At 36.1% G+C, this 18,721-nt stretch overlaps 1 protein-coding gene across 3 annotated transcripts in view; it reads left to right on the top strand.

The window, feature by feature from the left end:
• Positions 1–18,721, top strand: part of PDXDC1 (pyridoxal dependent decarboxylase domain containing 1) — a 28,930-nt gene that overhangs the window by 3,346 nt on the left and 6,863 nt on the right. The window contains exons 1-18 of one of the 3 annotated variants that reach the window (XM_065684160.1): positions 1,020–1,038; positions 3,077–3,150; positions 3,700–3,765; positions 4,972–5,055; positions 5,855–6,001; positions 7,732–7,921; positions 8,981–9,049; positions 9,600–9,678; positions 10,639–10,723; positions 11,602–11,650; positions 11,758–11,859; positions 12,066–12,191; positions 13,360–13,410; positions 14,652–14,715; positions 15,358–15,446; positions 16,152–16,257; positions 17,349–17,520; positions 18,184–18,302. In XM_065684160.1, coding sequence (XP_065540232.1) covers positions 3,077–3,150; positions 3,700–3,765; positions 4,972–5,055; positions 5,855–6,001; positions 7,732–7,921; positions 8,981–9,049; positions 9,600–9,678; positions 10,639–10,723; positions 11,602–11,650; positions 11,758–11,859; positions 12,066–12,191; positions 13,360–13,410; positions 14,652–14,715; positions 15,358–15,446; positions 16,152–16,257; positions 17,349–17,520; positions 18,184–18,302 — 1,672 coding nt within the window. In that variant the 5' untranslated portion in view covers positions 1,020–1,038. Of the gene's footprint in view, positions 1–1,019; positions 1,039–3,053; positions 3,151–3,699; positions 3,766–4,971; positions 5,056–5,854; positions 6,002–7,731; positions 7,922–8,980; positions 9,050–9,599; positions 9,679–10,638; positions 10,724–11,601; positions 11,651–11,757; positions 11,860–12,065; positions 12,192–13,359; positions 13,411–14,651; positions 14,716–15,357; positions 15,447–16,151; positions 16,258–17,348; positions 17,521–18,183; positions 18,303–18,721 lie in introns of those variants that run through there. The other 2 variants (XM_065684158.1, XM_065684159.1) reach the window with 2 other exon arrangements.

Here is an 18,721-nt window from a genome sequence, read left to right as displayed (position 1 = left end):
AGGTATCAGTGCTGATGGATTCCTTGAAGAAAGAAGCTGTGGCTGGTGCCTCCTCCTTAGAGCTTTAAAGGATATTGCATGTCTTGTAACTCATCTCATCAAAGAATCACCTAACTGTGATCAACTGGAGTCAAATTCTGGGATACCAGGGGCAAGACTGAGTGCAAAATTTGAAGTTAATACAGTAATGCAGCTGTTTTAACCTCCACAAAAAATGTCTTGTCCTGTGGTTCAGGACAATAGTATTCAAGACTCCATCCACCAATGTTCTTAAAACAGTTCTAGAACATGAAAAGTGTCCTCTCTTTATTATTATTTGGATTTTATACACATTTGATCCCGTTTACAGTCAGAACTAAAGCAGTGTACTGCTGTATTATGGCATGTTATTGAAGTCTGTTCAGAAACAACAGAATGGTTTGTTGCTGCAACTTTGCCACACCTATTTTTCTTGCTGCTTAAAATAAGGAGAGAGTGTTCTGCTTTCCATCTCCCTGCCCTTAATAATGTGAGCAGAGCAGGAAGCATATCTAAAATTCAGTATGCAGTAGAAAAAGGGTTTGGGTTTTTTTGCTTCTCATAATTCAAAGGAGAAAATAAGTTGCTGCATATCTACTTAGCCATTGGAAAAAAAGAGCAGCGATTCATTTTCCAGTTAAACTCAGAATCTCAGTTAAATTTTTAAATTAAATCAAAGACTTTCTGGATTTCATAGCATTTTTGGAGTTTAGTGTAACTTAGGACTTTCAAAACTATATTTTATGTATTCTGACAGCAGAAGGGTTTCATGTGTGTGTAATTACTAGTAAGTGAGGCTGAGTCATGAGGTAAGCATGTGCAGGTTTTAACATCTGATGTAATTCTAACAGGTGAATTTTGTGTTAGTAACAAACAAAAGCACCTTGGAGCCCTTTTTGTAATGCCTCTACATCTTGTGTCCTTATCTACAACAGAGTGATTTGAATATCTGCATGATGCTGAGGAACGTTCAAGTGAATAACTACCTTTGATCATGTTTTATGGCATCCTGAATTTAAAGTATGTGAGATGGGCATAATCAGTAAATGATGTCTACCTGATTACTCCCTTAAAAGCTCCCAGCAGCAGACCTGATTTTTATTTCTTTTTTTAAGTAAGATTTCTTTTCAGAGCTTCTTTTCTGTAGTGCAACTCAGGAAACCACTGAAAATGTGATGAAGTATTGTCAGTGATCATATTTAGATTTGTCTTCTACCTCTATCTATTGTTTTCAGAGTATCAAATACTTGCTGTATGTGTTGGTTTTTTTGGTTTTGGTTTGTTTTTTTTTTTAACCTTTGTGATGAGTTGTTGAATTTTATGACTTTATGCATTTATCCTGCTTTTTCACTCTGTAATTAAGTTGTGGCCCTCATAGCAGTGGATGTTGTACCTATAAGCCAGCAGTGTAAAAAAACATGTATTGCTAAATGCTGGGAGTTTTTGTGGGAAACTACTGCTGAACACTTGCACTGTTCCTTTGTTCTTCCCCAAAACATTTGTTGCTGGCCAATTCTAAAGCAACAGAATACAGAGCACTATCAATCTTGGTTTGAGCCACTGTGACCATGCCTGGGTACTGATTCTTTCAGCCACCTACCACTTGCTGTAATATGAGTTAAATCTCTAAATATTTTGGTAAAAATAGTCTTTGAACATATGGGAACTCTCAGCATAATTTCTTTTTCTCTTCTTGATTAGTCCTCTGGATGAAAGTAGTGTAAAATCCTCATGGAAATTATTCCACTACCTTCTGTGATTAAATTTTCTTTTGCATGAATAAATGTACATGCCCGTGTTGCATGGTTGCAACAGTTATGTGCGTTTGCATCAGCAGCCATGGAAAGCATGTGGAGGCCTTTAGGAAAAGTGTTCCTCAAATTCCATAGCAGACAAGCTATTCTATCTCTGCAGCATGGGTGGTGTAAGTTTAAATATCAAACTTGGTCTGGATTTTTTATTTTTAACCCCTAGGACCTCTGAACCTCAGCAGCAGTGTAAGTGGTTAACCCTAGAGGCTTTGGTATGTGGGCTGATGCCTTGAAAAAGGGTTGATGCTGAATTTCTGGAGGCTAAGCTTACAGTACATTTGAGGAGCAGAGGGAGGGAGAAGAAACTGTGTAACAGGGTCACCTGAGAATCTTAGGGTTTTCAGTCAAATGGGATGGGTCTTACCACTGGTGGTACCTGCTACCTTCATATTGGGGTATATTTATTTTTCAAATACAGTCTATAGATAAATCAGACTCTCCCAGATGATACCTGTCACATTCTATGGAAGCTTCTAGATGGTATGTAATCCTTAAATGGGTAAACGTTCCTGTCCGGATCTCGTGTCAGTGTCACAAGTGTCTGTCAGGCTTCTTGGGTTAAAGTTCATAAAAGACTTATTCAGAGCAAAAGCAGTTCTTTGAAAATAGCATTTACTTGTTTTTGAACTTGTCACTGTTTTCCGTACTCTGTAGAAAGATTAGGGTGTCCCTTAGAAGGGTATTTTGGTTTGGGGTTGTTTGTGTTTTTTTTTTTTTGTTGTGTGTGGTTTGGTTTGGTTTTGGTTTTTTTTTAATAGAACCACATTTAAATTTTTACATTTAAAGGAATAGTTCAAGTTTTCTTGCTGGTGTAGAATGGTTATGAAAACAAGCAAACAAATCATTCAGTTGGGCTGAAGTGGCACATACTTAATTTTTTATGTAAAGCATTATAATGAGCCCTTGAACACCTCGCGTCTTTCAGATCCTTGACTTTCAGTGCTCTTTCTTTCGTTATTCATGAGGAACAGTTCTGACTTGTAGAGAGAAAAATGGATCTATCAATAACAAAATCCACATGACATTTGAGTTTTCTTTTGGGTTATTTTAGATTAATAGTATGTTCTTATTTTGTATATTTTGCGTTCAGGATATTCAACATACTGTTATTTTGAAATGAGTATACACAGACTAGTTTAAAGAATCTGGCTGAATGAATTTGTATTGAGGATGTTGTGGGGACAGTAGTAAGATTAATGTTTTTGGGTTTTTTTTTCTTAAAAGTTGCTATCTTTTTTTCCTGAAAGATGGTGGACCCTACTTTAGCAGAAATGGGAAAGAATCTGAATGAAGCAATGAAGATGCTAGAAGACAATCAAAGGTACGTGCAAAGGATAATAACTACAAAAATAATACCTGTTTGTGCTAAGGGGAGGATTATTAATGTTGCTGTCATGAAGCAGGAAGGAACTAATTTTCCTAGTAGTTTAAGGTCATACTATCATTCTGAAGCTTACACCTGAACAAATTACCATTGTTTCTTAAATGATGGGATTTTAAAAAGAAATGTACATATTTTTATGCATGTTCTGCAATATTCAGAGCCGTTCGAGTGACTCTGTTTTTTTCAGAGATGTTAATTTTTTTTTCCCTACTGCTGTGCAAGTAACTTTTAATTCCTGTGTACATGACACTTCTAAAAGTTTGACATTTTCTGTTAAAGAGCTAAACCCCCCAAAACTTAGGAACACTTTAATTCAGTTTGAGCTGAATTCTTACATAGGTCTCACCTGATTTATTTATGAACCTGTTCTCAGTGAAATAGATTGCAGCCATGTCAAAACCTATTTCTGGAAGTCAAAGTCAATATATATTTGATGTTATGAAACAGAAACTAAACACATAGTTTACTCTTTTGTCTTTAACTTAGAAAAGTGGAAGAGGAAAATGAAAAGAAGTATGCACGGAAGGATATTCCTGGACCACTCCAAGGCAGGTAGGCACAATTTTTAGCTAATGCTATTTAGTTTTCAAAACTTGTAATGCAAGAATTTGTAACATGTTTATTTTCCAGGCAGCTTCTGTATTAATGCAAACATGAATATTTGCCAGGCTTTATGTCACCTTTTTCCATGCTCACACAGTGAAAGGAGGGGGAAGATTAAGATCGTGCCAGTTATTTCCATACTCACATAGGAGGAATTAAAGGTTACTTGTCCTTGGTGACTGAAATTTTGAAGTGTTGCAATCTAGTGAAGTGTTGGTCCATACAGCTGTGACTGAGGCTTAAACATAGATATATCCGTGCTATAAAGAAGCATTAAAACACCCAGTAGGAAAAAACAAACCCCATGACAAAAAAACAAACCAAACCCAAACAAATAACAAAAAACCCCCAAACAAAACCCACACAAAAACCCCTGAGACTGATAAGGTAGAAAACTTTTTAAAAAACAACCACCACAAAACAGCACAGCTTTTCAGCACAGCTGGCTTAACAAATTGCATGGAGCTCTTGTGCATAAGGCAGGTAAGATCATTGTACCTGAAAACTATAATTTAAATTGTTCCTAGCCTCTTTGGAAGATGATCCTGCAGGGAGACCAAGCCAGCGCTTCAGAAAGTACTGCAAAAATTATTTAAATCTTTCTTTTATGTACATAACCTAAACTTGGTTTTGAGTGGAGACACTGAATTAGCTCTTCTAAGAATAAACAGCAATTTCAGCTGTCAGAGTGTAAGTTCTTATACTACTGTAAATTTTCCTTGGAATTATATAAGTTAAAGTGTTGTGGATCTCTTCTAGTTTTGCTATATTAGAGTGCATCATGTCAGAAGTCTAATGTAGCTTTTCTTTGCCAGAGACTAATATTTGTAGGTTATTACTTAAGAGATGTGCTGAGTTTGTGAGCTGAGGCTGGATTATGTAAAGAGAAACTTGGGTCCTTAGCTACTACATTACTTCGCTGTGTAGCAGTAAGCAATTAAACATTGCCAAGCCAAACTTTTCAGTCCAGATTTTCTTAGTAAAGAAAGGGTTTTGGATTAGTTGATTCAGCAAGCATGTCTTCGTGATCTGTGTTTCTGAGAGTAAAGAACTGTTTTTGTTGCTATACAAATGCAGTGTCTAAAATGGCCTCTTTGTTGGATGCTGATACTTACCTCTTCTGTGGTTTTTGTTTTCCCTTTTCTGGTATGCCAGTGGCCAGGATATGGTGAGCATACTTCAGTTGGTTCAGAACCTAATGCATGGAGAGGAGGAAGAGGAAACCTCACAGACCTACCGGTAAAGCCTATACGAATTATTATATGTGGAAGATACCTGTCTTTGTTACATTTTGGTTATTATAGAACTTATACATTTAAGTATTTTAAATGGTAAAGATATTGTGCAACCATGCAACTTTCTAAAGGCAGTTTAGATTATATAGTGAGCCCTGATTTCTGATGTGACAGTTCATTTTGTTTTCTACTTTCTGAAAGCTGTTTTAAGTCTGAAAGTCTTACAAAACTATGAATGCCAATGCATTTTTTTACCATCTCTCCCTGTAGATTAAAAAAAAAAAATTGTTTCCATTTTTCTATGAAATGGAAATAATGCTAACTAATCTGCAGAAGATTATTGAAAAATAACACTTGAGAAACAGTTTGGAAATTAAAAAAACAAACACCCCTCCCCCCCCCCCAAACTGATGAAAGCTGTGCCTGTAAAGATAATTATTCTGCTGACTTTTATCTGCATGAGGAGAGAAAGGTATGTGTTTAATGCACTTTAAAGTCCCAAAGCAGATGAGGTGCTTAGTTCCAGTATATTCTAGCTGATGGGCTAAAAAAGAACCTGAGGTGATGCCATACACAGCTAGGCCAAGTGAAGTGCAAGTGCTTTTCTTTTGTCTGTACTGGCACTTCAATATGTAATGCACAATGGCAGGAAGGTGGCTGTGGGATACCATACTTCTCTGCTACGTATTTAAACTTGCATGCCTACAAATTCTGTCACTCTACAGTAAAAACGTGCAAATGTAAAATTACTGTAACGTTCATGACTTGTATTTAGTTGGCAGTTACTCTGTTCTGGCTTGCAGACTTCAAAACGTTGGTGAACAGGGTCACATGGCTCTACTGGGACATAGTTTGGCTGCTTATATTTCAGTGCTAGACAGGGAAAGACTGAGAAAACTCACAACAAGGATCCTTTCCGATACTACTCTCTGGCTCTGCAGGCTGTTCAGGTGAGTCACTGTGAATAACTTATGTATGACTAAGCGGTGATAATCGTTTAAAAACATGTGTGACTGCACTGAGGATGTCAACAAAAGAAACCATTGTGCCACAAACTTAGAAATATTCTTCGAAACACTTGAAAGACATCACATAATTAAAAAAATAGTAATAAAAGAGACTGCTTGTTGAATACAGGAACTTGCTAGTAACATGGTTGCTGTAAAAAATCCTTTTATGTAGGCTCTATGGTGGAACTAAGGGCCAGAGTACAGATGCAGACATACAGTTTGTCAAATGTTTAACTGCTTTCTTGTTGCATTCTTGCTTCTTGAGGTATATGCTATGTTGCTGAGGCTTGACATGCATCATATTTTTAAAAGATGTTTTCAGTTAACTTCTCTGCTCTTCCAGGATCTAGTTTATTTTTCCAGGTATGGTAGGTGACACTGCTGAAATTTACAGTACACTGAAGTTTTTCATACATGCCTGTTTCATCAGGTGGCATAGATATCTTAAACTGTTCCATATGAGAAAAATAGAAGTGACCTGTGTGAGGGTGTTGGGAGGCGGGAGATTAAGATTAATTGATAAGAAATTCCTTTTTTTTTTTTTTTCTCTTCCTGAAATAAAAAATAAGCCCATCACCCAAAACCCCCAACAGTTTGTGCACATCAGGTAGTCCCTGATAACTTGAGATGTTTCAGAGCCTTCATGTAAACTTGTTGATAAATGCCACTCTTGCATTGTGCGAGAGCACTGACTTGCGTGTTGCATAAAAATGCTGGAAGAAGATCTGACTTGCAAGTTGCATAATCATTTAACATACCTACTACTTTCACTGTTGCTCTTATCTATAGATAAGACAGCTGAGGGATTGCCTTCAATATGGAACACTCTTACCTTAACTCTCCTTTGGTTATTTTGCTTCAGTTTTGTAACTGTAAATGTCAAAGTGCTGATGTGAGTTTGATTCTTAGAAGGGTTAAAAAAGGCAGGGGAGGAGCAGACACACTCCCCCACACCCTCATGAGCCCCAAAGAAACAAGCGTAGTAAGTCAGATAGAAGGCAAAATAGCCATAATATTAAAATATTCCTGGGAAAAATACACTTCACTTATGTAACTCACATATTTCAAACCTTTGGAAAATTGTCTTCCAGTGTGTTGAATAGATTGTAATAAATTGTGGTCTTATTTTCAAACTCACCCAAATTTACTGATGCCATTTGTATTTTAGTATTAGAAAATATCTTGATTTCTGATGTGGTGATAAAGTTTGCCATTTTCTGTCCATTTACCTTACTTCATGCATCTTATTACAATTTTACTAACTTAAGGAATGTCAGGTTGCATTCTGCTTAAAATTAGCAGTTCAGAATTTACATATGTATTAAAACCAGATGAAGCCTTTTGTGTGTTTCCTCCCCCCCCCCCCCCCATTCTCCTCTTATTAAGCAAGGTTTTGAACTTTATAAAGGCAATCCTTAGGAATCCAGATGTGTTGTCTTTCTCACTTTATATCTGAATCTAAATGATAATATGTACTAGGCTTCCCTCACTTTTAATCTCATCCTGTCTTATAAAAGTTTCCTTCTATTCTACTTCATCCTGGGAAAACAGAAGTGTTTTAAATCTGTCATCTTTGTCCTCTTGTGAGCTCCTGTTGCTGGTTAGTGTTATTTTAGTCACTAAACTGGTTATTGGTTTTGTTGGTCATATTTACTCAGCTTTTCTTGCAGGTATGAAAATGGATCAGCATATTATCATGAAGATGATCAAGAAGGTCTCCTAAAAATCTGTCGACTTGTTATTCACACACGCTATGAAGATTATACAATAGAAGGATTTAACGTGCTGTATTCTAAGCAACCTGTCATATACATTAGTTCTGCAGCTAGAACAGGCTTGGGCCAAGCTCTCTGCAATCAGGTAAAGTGGATAAGTTGGGGTTTTAGCTTCAAGTAGAACCTACCTGGTTTCATATTGCCTACTTGAAATTTAAATTTTAAAGATACATTCAAACTTTTCCTGCAGCAGACTGGTACTTGCAGCACAGTGTGGTCGCTACTGGCAGCAGTCTTTAAACCGGCTGGGGCCAGTGAAAATTTCGCTTTAGATCCTTGTGTCTGCCTGGAACTTCCACTGTTGGAAGTGAAGATTTCTCCAAGCTTTTTCCCAGTCCCCTTATGTTGACTGAATACATGTATCCCCAGGCAAACATAACTTTGGTGATTTTGAAAACTTACTTGTTTTTCCTCATGGTAGAAACAATGGCAGTGTGACTAAACAGCAACACAACAGGAAGCGGGAGGGGAAGGGAGTCTTCATGTTCTGTTAAAGGATAAAAACAAACTACTCTGTAACTGTGGGTCTCTTAATTTGCTGAGTCTTCTGGTAAGTGATGGGTATGATCAACTTGATTTGACTTGTCTAGTAATCTTCCAAGTTAAAAATCAAAATATAGGAGACCTTGATTCCCCAGCTCCCTCTCATGTTAATGGTGCAAAAGTTATCTGGAATTTGCCTCCCTATCAAAGGAAGAACTTAAGACTTTCAAGCGTGAATAGTCAACTGAGCTGTATGATTGAAGTGGGCAGATTCCTCTATACTTTGTGAAATAACTGTGAACCTCAGGTGGAACATGGCCTATGCACAAAGTACATGTTTGCCTACAGGATACATTAATTGCAGGGGTGGCCAAGGAAAAGAGGATTGAGTTTAGGCTATTGTACAGAGCATAGTATTTCATTAGAGAAACTAAATGCAGATGATGTGCTAACAAAAATGTGACTGATTTTTTTTTTCCCAGTTTCTCCTGTGCTTTCTGTTCTCTGCTATTAATTTGATTATAAGTTTTAGCAGGAAATGTACTTTTTAATGTGGTATCCAGCTTTTTATTGTCATTTTTACTATATTTGTTCATATATTTCTATGGACACTTGAAATAAGTATGTCTTGTTTGTTGAAATTTCATCATTTTTATTGCAGCTAGGGTTACCCCTTTCTTGCATGTGCCATGTGCCTTGTAACACTATGTTTGGATCTCAGCACCAAATGGTAAGTTTGTCTTAAAGAGCTCTTTTGATTTTGTGGAGTGGCTTTGGTTTAGTTGGTTTGGTTTGGTTTTGGGGGTTTTTAAGCCTTGTTAAGAGAAGGTCAAGTATATTGTTAGGAAAACCTTATTAACATACTTACTTTTTCAGCCTCTATGTCTTCTGTTATTTAACTGTACAAACTGTAGATTGAAATCGTCTGAAGAGCCAGCAGGTTGCATCTTGGTCTTGTCATATGCAAGATATTTCTAATGGCATATAGTAAGATGCTTCTTAGTCCAGGATATAGAATATGTGTATTTGGAGGCATGTTTACAAACTACACAATGTATTTGTGTTGTATTTTTCACAAATGCTTTATCTGACCTTCAGGTTGTTTTACCTTTGGGAAGAAGAAACTGCAAGCCACAAACTAAGACATTAAGAATGTTTTCCAGAACTTCAGAATGCTGTCCATTTTCACACTGTATGCATTTTTCCAGTTCAGGAGAAACAATTCTGTGTGGTTTGACAAACATATATATAAATACATGTATTTTTCTTATTGATAACAGGATGTTGCTTTGTTGGACAGAGTGATTAAAGATGATGTTGAGTCTGGAAAACTGCCTTTGTTGCTTGTTGCAAATGCTGGTAAGTCCGGTGGACAAACAATAATTTAAAAACCACTTTATTTTGTGAATATATATAAAATCCAAAATAAAAATGCATTAAACAGCTTAGTGGTTACATATCAAGGAATATCAGGAAATATCCTAATGGCCACACAATAATCATCTGTCTAGAGGGGTATTTATTTAGTTGATTTAAAGTTGTATTGCACTGCAACAGATCTGCTTGTCAGTAGATGTATTAATATGACTAGAACTTCTGTTAGTGAAAGCAAATCTTTTGCTGAAAATCAGGTTCACATTAACACTTGAGAATTTTTTGATAGATGTGCCATCAATTTTAGCCTGAAAAGTTAACTTTTAAAGTTTAACTTTTCTAATTTTCTTGTTAATTAAAGAGAACTGCTTATGAACAAAACTTGCTTTGAATATGAATGAAATTGGTGACTGTTACTTGCTTTGCAGTTGGAAAAATATCTGAGATGTTAATCTTGGTTTAGTTTTCTTTCATGGAGGTCATATTTTGAACATATTAAAAATATCTGCATTTCTTATCTGAGGCTGCTGAGTCTTTTAGTGCCTGAGACATCTAACTTTCTAAGTATTTTTTACCTATGTTTATATGTAAAAATATAAATATGATATATTAATATTTTATATCAATAATTTAATAACAATATAAAAATACATATGTAGTAATAAATAACAATATAATAAATAATAATATATAAATAGATGCAGTAAAAAAATTACATAGCATTTTACAAGCAAAACTAGCATCTTTAGTTTTTTTGCCTAGAATTCCAAATGCTCATAAGTAACAATGCACCAGATGCTAATATGTCTGTAGTGGGCTCTTTGCAAACATCATCCATCCTGCTCTTGTGTAACTTTTTTGACAACAGTACAAGAGGTCCTTTTATGTAGAGTCCTAGTCTGCAGGCTTATCCTTTGTCATTGCCTTCTTTCCTTTTCCACAAAGGGACTCCAGGTGCTGGGCACACAGATAAACTTGGCCGACTGAAGGAACTTTGTGAGCAGTATAACATGTGGCTCCATGTAGAAGGGTATGAAACTTGACATTTATTTCTGTAGAACTGTATTCATTAACAAGAATAGCAGACAGCACATTAGCTTACAGCTAACCAGCTAGTAGAGAGCCATAGATCATCTTTATCTTTGTCACATTAAGCATTTTAAGTAGTAAGAATTTTGTCACAAATAGTTTTACATATATGAGAATAATTAGTTGGAGTGGTTATTTCAGCATAGGTCAGTGGTTACTTTTACTCAGATGGTAATCTTACCTGCCTTTGCTTTGAAGAGCTTGGCATATGAATTAAACGGAACCTTACAGGATAAGTCAGAGGAGACATTACACAGTGATTATTGAGAATGAGAAAGGAGAATGAAACGAGTGTGGAAGAGATGACACTTCAGTGAGCATTGTCAAGAAGACTACTGCAAGTGCAGCATGCAGCATAGCTAGAGAAGGATTAAACCAATAGGAAAAGAAGTTTCAAGAACTTAGACAATGTTAATGAAGACTCTAATGCTCTAAGATTTTTTGTTTTTTTGGTTGGTTGGTTGATTGGTTTTTTTGGCCTGGGGTAGAGACTCAGTTTCTTTTGGTGTTTCATTGTACAGTGTTATATTTGCATGCTGTTTATTTCTGATGCCAGACCAGTGCTGAATTATGAGTAGGACTTTGGGGAATGATTTCCCCAAGGGTTGGACTGAAACATTTTTAGATTGAAATGGATTTTTACTTTAGGGTTTTCAATTTTGGAAAAGCAAGTAGCAACATCTACTGCATTGCCAATGAAAAATACACAAACAAAAATTACCTCCCTTTACATATAAATATGAAATATTTAAACTGAAGATTAAAATACTATTTCTTAATACATGCTTAATATCTGCTAAACCCACTTTCTTTTTCTAGTGTGAATTTGGCAACTTTGGCCTTGGGTTATGTCTCCTCTTCTGTACTGGTATGTCTTACTATATCTAGAAACTTAATAACGTGCTCTAGATTTTAAGGTCATGATCTTATTAAAATTTATATGGCTTATATTCTGCTCATTGTAATAAACTTTAGGCTGCTACAAAATGTGACAGCATGACTCTTACTCTGGGTTCCTGGCTGGGCCTCCCGGCTGTACCTGCAGTGACACTCTACCGACATGAGGATCCATCTTTGGTATGTTCAGCTTCTCAGTGGTTATTCTCAGAGTCTTGAAAGTGTAATTTTGATCATGATGTAGTGTCTTGTTCTTTACAAGCATCTAAATTATAATTTGCAAAATCTTCCCTATTTAAGCTGTGGCATATTCCATAAGCTGCAAAATTGGAATAATTGAAGAGAGGTTAATAATGGTTTTTTTTATTGTTTGTTTTTCTCTATAGTCCTTAGCAGCTGGGCTGACATCAAGTCAGCCTGTAGAGAAGCTCCGAGCCCTGCCACTGTGGCTCTCCTTGCAGTACCTGGGCCACGATGGGATTGTGGAGAGGATAAAGCATGCCTCACAATTAGTAAGCAATAGCTGGTTGGCACATTATTTATGGATACTTTGCTTCTTTGAGTATGGGTTGAAGACTGTTGTTAAGAATCCTCACCAACTGATGTAGTTCAAGTCTCCGAGCAGAAACAGAGTTCAGATAGCAAGGACAGTACAAGTGATATCCAGAACAGTTATACTTAGAAATGCTTTTACAATAGCCATTAATGCATCTTTTTTCATTACTTGATGCACTGTAGAAGAAATAACTAAAAATACTGTAGTTGTTTACAGTATAGCATATTGATTCATACCGTGTTACAAATTATGAAAGCAGAGTTAGAAGCATTTGGGGAAGGGATGTGCTTTTACTATTAGATAGTATTTTCTTTTTTAAACGAGAAAGACTTAATCTTTGTTCTTTCTGAACAGTGAAGTAACAAAATCACTTCATTTTTGTCACTTCTTTCTTTAAACAATTTTGCTTGAAAGCTGTTCAGAGAAAGACTTTCTCATTTTCCTACTCTACTTGGCATTGTATTAATTTAAGTAATAGTAAATTATAAATTCCTGACAAAAAGGACTACAAAACATTTCTTCAGATACAATGGAAATTGCACTATTTTTGAAGTTGAGTCCTTACCCTAGTAAGAACCGATATAATGTGTTAGCTAAAAAATGCATTGTTTATTGGGAAAGCATTTTTTCCTTTAAAGCTACAGCATTTACCAAAAAATCAAAGAAAGGCAAAATGGAAAGTGTCTGTAACGGTTAGTGAAGAAGCTGTTGGCATGAAAGACCTAAAAGAATGACAAAGTACCATTAGTCATTAAAATTGTGTCATCTGAGATTGATCTGAGCTTTTATACTAGCCTATTAATAGTCTTAAACCACAATTTAAGAATATTTTTTCTACTGAAAATAATTTAGAAAGCCATCCAAGCCAGTTGCTATGGTAGCAATGAGAAAATTAACAGTTCTGATATGTACTGTGCTTTAGTTAGTCAATGGAGTTATAATATCTCTGGAACTTTGTCAACAAATTTACAAATAAGAACTGGATGAATTGCTGATGTGTGGTAGGGGCTTGCTCAGAAACAGGAATTGTGATAGTGACTTTCATGTTTTTCAGAATAATTTTCAATTTCTAAAACTGTGCATTTGTTTTTTCCATTTGTTTCCCTTCTGCTGTCATCTTTTAGAGTCAAAGGTTGCTGGAGAACTTGAAAAACCTGGATTTCATTAAAACTTCGGTACAGTCTGCATTTAATCCTTTGGCTGTGTAGCTTAGTCTTTACTTGTTAAAAGATAAGAATAACTGATTAAAAAATATTTAGCAGTATTACTGAAATCATAATCACTGTTTTGAAGATGCTTCGTATCTTTCTAGTTAAATTCTGGTGTTCAGTGAAATTGTGTGGCTTGGTTGTGTTTGACCTCTAGATTGTATTTGTTCCATTGCTGTGTGCTCATGCACTCAGTGGAGCTGACAGAAAAAACATCCAGAAATTGTTTCCAGAGATTGATTCAATTCCATTTAAAGCATGGATTTGTTCACTAATACATTCATGAAACCAGTTTTCATAAGCCTCCCTAATGCATTCTGGCTGTATCTTACCCTGCTGTTGAGATGAAGATATGAACCCTGTGAAATTGTATGCAAAAACTATCCCAGCCGAGGTTTTTACACCAGAAATAGCTTTAGAAATTACATCTAATGTATCAATTCCAAATTTAGTTTCTGTGAGATGTCCTGTTCCACAGGATCTGGTGGTTTTATTCCTCCCTCTACTTGCAGTTTCAGTTAACACTTGATGTATAGAAAATAGTCAGCTTGGTTTTCTGGAGCAATAGATAATTCATGGGTCATTCTGAGTGAAAACAACCATTTTTGTGAAGGTTCTTTTTCCAAGAGTATTAGTGGCCATGGGAGTTCAAGTTACTGTAGCACTTCCGCCTTCTACTTAAATCTTGTGAGTTTAGGATTGTGAAATGTAGTCTCAGATTGCATCCAAAAGCTGCCCAGTCCATTTCCCTTATCCCCAAAACAGGGTAAGTTATAGTCTTGTTATTCCTGCTGGAACTTTCTTGATGTTCTCTAATGATTCTAGGATGATTTCCAGGAATTTTTTTAACATTAATATCTGAAAATACTTAAAACTAAATAAACTATTTAATACAGTGTATTTGCTAATGAACATGATTAGGTGCCTTGTTTTATAGTGCCCAAATTTTAATTACACATACCTTAAATCAGTACATTTCTGCTTAAACTGAATGATGATTTACTTTCCTGTGTTTACAGATACATTTACTTGCATTCCTAGAGTTAACTTCTAATACTGAGATACTGTGAACAGTGTTACTGCTGTCAAAACAAAATTATCTCCTTTGCTCAGCATTATACACAGTATTAAATAGATTGTCACTTCTTTTTTTTTTTTTTAAGGATTTAAGTTTTGGTTTATGGTTGGGGTTTTTTTTTTCTGCTAAGGTTGAAGATGAGCTGAGTTCACCAGTGGTGGTTTTCAAGTTCTTCCAAGAATATTCAAATAGAGGTATGTGATTTATTGAAAGACAAAACAAAATAATAAACCCCTCTCTTTAAAAAAAAACTATAAACTACTGATTCATAAAATGAGTTTGAAGTAAATGTTACGTACTTCTCTTGTGTAACATGCTTTGAAAAAGGCTGTGAATGCTGGTTGTAATCCAGGGATAGAATCCATGTATGTGATAGCTTCTTTTTTTAGATAGACTGCAGTGTTTTAAGTCTTCATAACAAGTAATTTTCTGCATTCTTGAGTGAGGAGAGATTTGCATATGATTTTGATATTGAGAGCAGATGCTGGAAGTCTCATAAGCTGCAAGCTGTGTTTGAGCGTACTAATGGGGGAAGATCTTCCTTGGGTTTGTGACAGGATTTTGCTTTGTGAAAACACTGGTTTTATTTGCATTGGGGCATTTGAACCTCAAAACTTAGGTATTTTACTATTTGTTTCCTGATTTATTCTACTATTTGTCATGTTCAGCATACCTTAAAAATAGTCCTTGTTAGTCTGCTTGAAGTCCAGGACATCATGTAGGTGTGGTACATTACCTAGGAGATGTAATTGTCTTTTATCTAAATTTTAGGTTGCCTTTTGTTTAATTAAGTAAATAAAAATCCACTTCTGTGATTCTTATATCTTTGGATTCAGATCAAACCTCACGTGCTGCACAGGCCTCAACTATTCAGCACCCCATAATAAGCAGCGAAAGACATGTTTATGACACTTTCAATCAGTGGGTAAGAACGGATGCTCTTTCTCTTTAGGAAAAAACAAGTGACAATGGGATGCTTGCAGGGGTTCATCAGTAACTATCAAACCTTAGGTAGACTAATTTGATAGTTGTTCTTGACCCGATATCCTTTGCAAAACTAGTGGCCATTCTGGATTTAAAAGATTATTTGCTCTGAGGATAAGTTGCTTTCACATTTCTGATTATTTAACATGTAATAACTACTGAAATTGTATCTTAAACTATAGGTAGTGGATTTTCCTTGGTCTGTGGGAATATATGAAAATTTCAGGAGTTTTAAAATTGGCTGATGCTTCATTGCCAGTGTGTGTATATTCACAAATACAGTCTTTGCCACATCTCGAGAAGTAATTCGAGAAACCTATGCTTTCAGAGACCTGAGCAAACAACTATTTATAACTGGTTTGCATCTATTGCATAATAATGGTGGCATACTAAACAACAGTGACATTTTGGTAGAAACTTCTGACTTGTAACACTTGTAGTTTATCCGGAATTTTCATTATTTTAAATATATGCTGAACTGTGTCACATCACCAGCAAGCTAAAGCATTTTGCTACAGAAGGTGATTTTGAGAAATGCAGAAAACTGTTTAGCATATGGTTCCCCTTAACTATGGGAAGGGTCCAGGCCTGAGTCAGTGACTGCCAGACCATGCTTCATGCATCTCTAACTGCCATATCCCTTCAGCTAGGAGAGCAACTGGCACAGCTGGTTCCAGCCAGCGGCGTGGATGTGGTAGAACTGGAAGATGAAGGCACATGTGTGCGTTTTAGCCCACTAATGACTTCTGCAGGTAACAGTCACTTAATTCAGCCACTTGTAAAAACTGGGATTTGCTAGAGAATTGTACAATAATCTTGTGCTGTAGAAGCTCAAGAAAATCTTTAGTGCATTTTCCTATGGTGAGGATTTTCTTACAAATGACACTGTATTAGCTTTATCATCCTGCTCTGCCCTGGCAGTGGGTGCGTTAGTGGTAGTTCAGCTGTTGTGGGTGACATTGCCTTGCTACCTCTGCACATAAAGTCTTCTACTGATCACTTTAAATTCATTAGGAAACTCAAAGGGAGAAGTTCTTGGTTTCTAACAGTTATAAAAGAAATACGAAGGATAAATCCCTATCTTTCCTTCTCTCAGCTCCTTAACACAATATGCTTGACCTTTCTGTACAGGTATTTCAACACTGAAATGGTGCTTATGTTCAAAATATAGCTACTTAACTAGGAGAGTTGTTTACTAAACCTCTAGGGTTTCCTATAATTACAGGTGGGGGGAAGGGGAGAATTAAAAAATTATCTGTGTTTTGGAAATATCTTAAATGTCATGTTTAAGCCATCACTGTATGCATACTTCATTTAGACTTGGCAGATGCATAGAGCAACTCGCAGGGTGCAGGGTGATGCATGGTATCACCTCTTAGCTTGCGTGGGGTGAGTGGCTTAGGCTATCAAAGCACTTGACACTGATGGGAGAGGTTTCTGGTGTACACAGAAAAGTAGATTTTGGAATAAAACTGCTTGGTGATGCTGTAATATTTTGTTTTGGGTTTTACACCAGCATGGAAGTTGATTCATCATCTGTTTGGCTGTGGGAAGAGGAATTTTCTGGTGCTAGCTGTAGATGTAATGAAAAAGGGTATTGTCCTTTTTAATTTGTAACACCAGGAAATCCCTTTTTTTTAGCTTATTTTAAACAAAATCCTTGGCTATCTCCATTTTGATGTGTCAGTGGTTAGATAACTAAAGAAAAAAACACTGTTACAGAGATAAAGATACTTCAATATTATCTGTAAATTATACTTATGATTGACTTAGAGTGGCTTAATTCAGACATCTCTGTGGTGTCTGTTCACTATTATCACACACTAATGCATCAGCTCTTTAGTTTTAGGAACTGAAATCCAAGATATTGATCAGTTAGTAGACTGCTTAAAAATGAAGATACCAGTATTGACAAGCACACTGCAACTGAGAGAAGAATTTGAACAAGAAGTGAGAAGGACACCAGGGCTGTTGTATATTGAAGATCTCAGCTGGCCAGGATTAGGTGTTGTAAGGTAAAATGCTGCCTGTTTTTTCATTATCTTTTTTGATAACGTGTGCATGAACAGAAAGGAATACAGGGTCTCCTTAGTGGTGATCTGGAGGTGTATGCTGGGTATTATCTGGTTTTGCACCCACTTGAAGCTTCTGAGTCCTTTTTTAAAAAAATGCATTTTTAATGTTGTTTATTTTTGTTTTTTTAAGAAAAATTTAAGAGCTGTTTAGAGGAATTAGGGCAACAGTTTAATTTTGTAGGCAGCATGTGGCTCTGTTAGATGGAAATGTAATATGCAAGTCCATCCTACTTTATCTAGACAAGTGCAACTTACATTTTATTTATAATGGGCTTCACTTAAATACTGACTACCACTTAACCCTTCAAGTGTCTGTTATGACCCCCTCCTACAGTCTTCTGAGAAGGATTCTGAATAGTCAGAATAGTTAAAGTACAATCAATCTATTACCTAGAAATGTTGTGTTCAGTTCCCTTTGCAGCAGCAATCTTGTCCCACCCCAAAATCTCTGATTACAAATGCCAATAAACTTGTTGATTTAAGCTGTGATATCCTGAGATTTCAGTTCATAAGATACAGAAATCTGTAGAAACATGCTAAATGTATATATACTTTTTGTACATCCTGTAAAGCGAAATTACTGTCTTCTGTCTTGGTTTGAAGATACAATTATCACAGTGATGGGAAGAACGATGACAAACAAGAAAAAGAACTAGAAAAAATCAATACAGAACTTCTGAAGAAATTAAATGAACTGGAGTCGGATCTCACTTTTTCTTTGGGTAACTGCACTACTTAAAATAAGTGTTCAAGATAATGGTCACTTTCTGGCTGTGCTGTAATGGTTCAGTAGGTCATTTGTACACAGGTTAGGGTTACACTGCTGTGTATATGGTTATTGTAGAAACAACATCTGTAACTTTTCCTCCTTACTCCTGTTTCAGTTGGTAAATGTTCAGCAGGGTGTGAGCAAGGTGCACTGTTGTCAAAAACACTTGTGAAAACTGACTTACGGGTAACTAGACCAAAAGGGGTCTCCTTGTCAGAAAGAATAAAAGCTGCAGTGTTCCTCTTTTACATCTGTAAACTGAGCCTTCTCAGTTAGTGCTGTAACTGGTGAAAGCAGATCTTCAAACCCCACTGACCAGTTCACTGCATTCTATGGCTGCATTAAAAGCTTCAGATGACTTTCATGATGATT

Source organism: Lathamus discolor, chromosome 6 (assembly GCF_037157495.1).
Source record: "Lathamus discolor isolate bLatDis1 chromosome 6, bLatDis1.hap1, whole genome shotgun sequence".
NCBI classification, from domain to species: Eukaryota; Metazoa; Chordata; class Aves; order Psittaciformes; family Psittacidae; genus Lathamus; species Lathamus discolor.
This window is presented reverse-complemented; position numbering and strand designations above follow the sequence as displayed.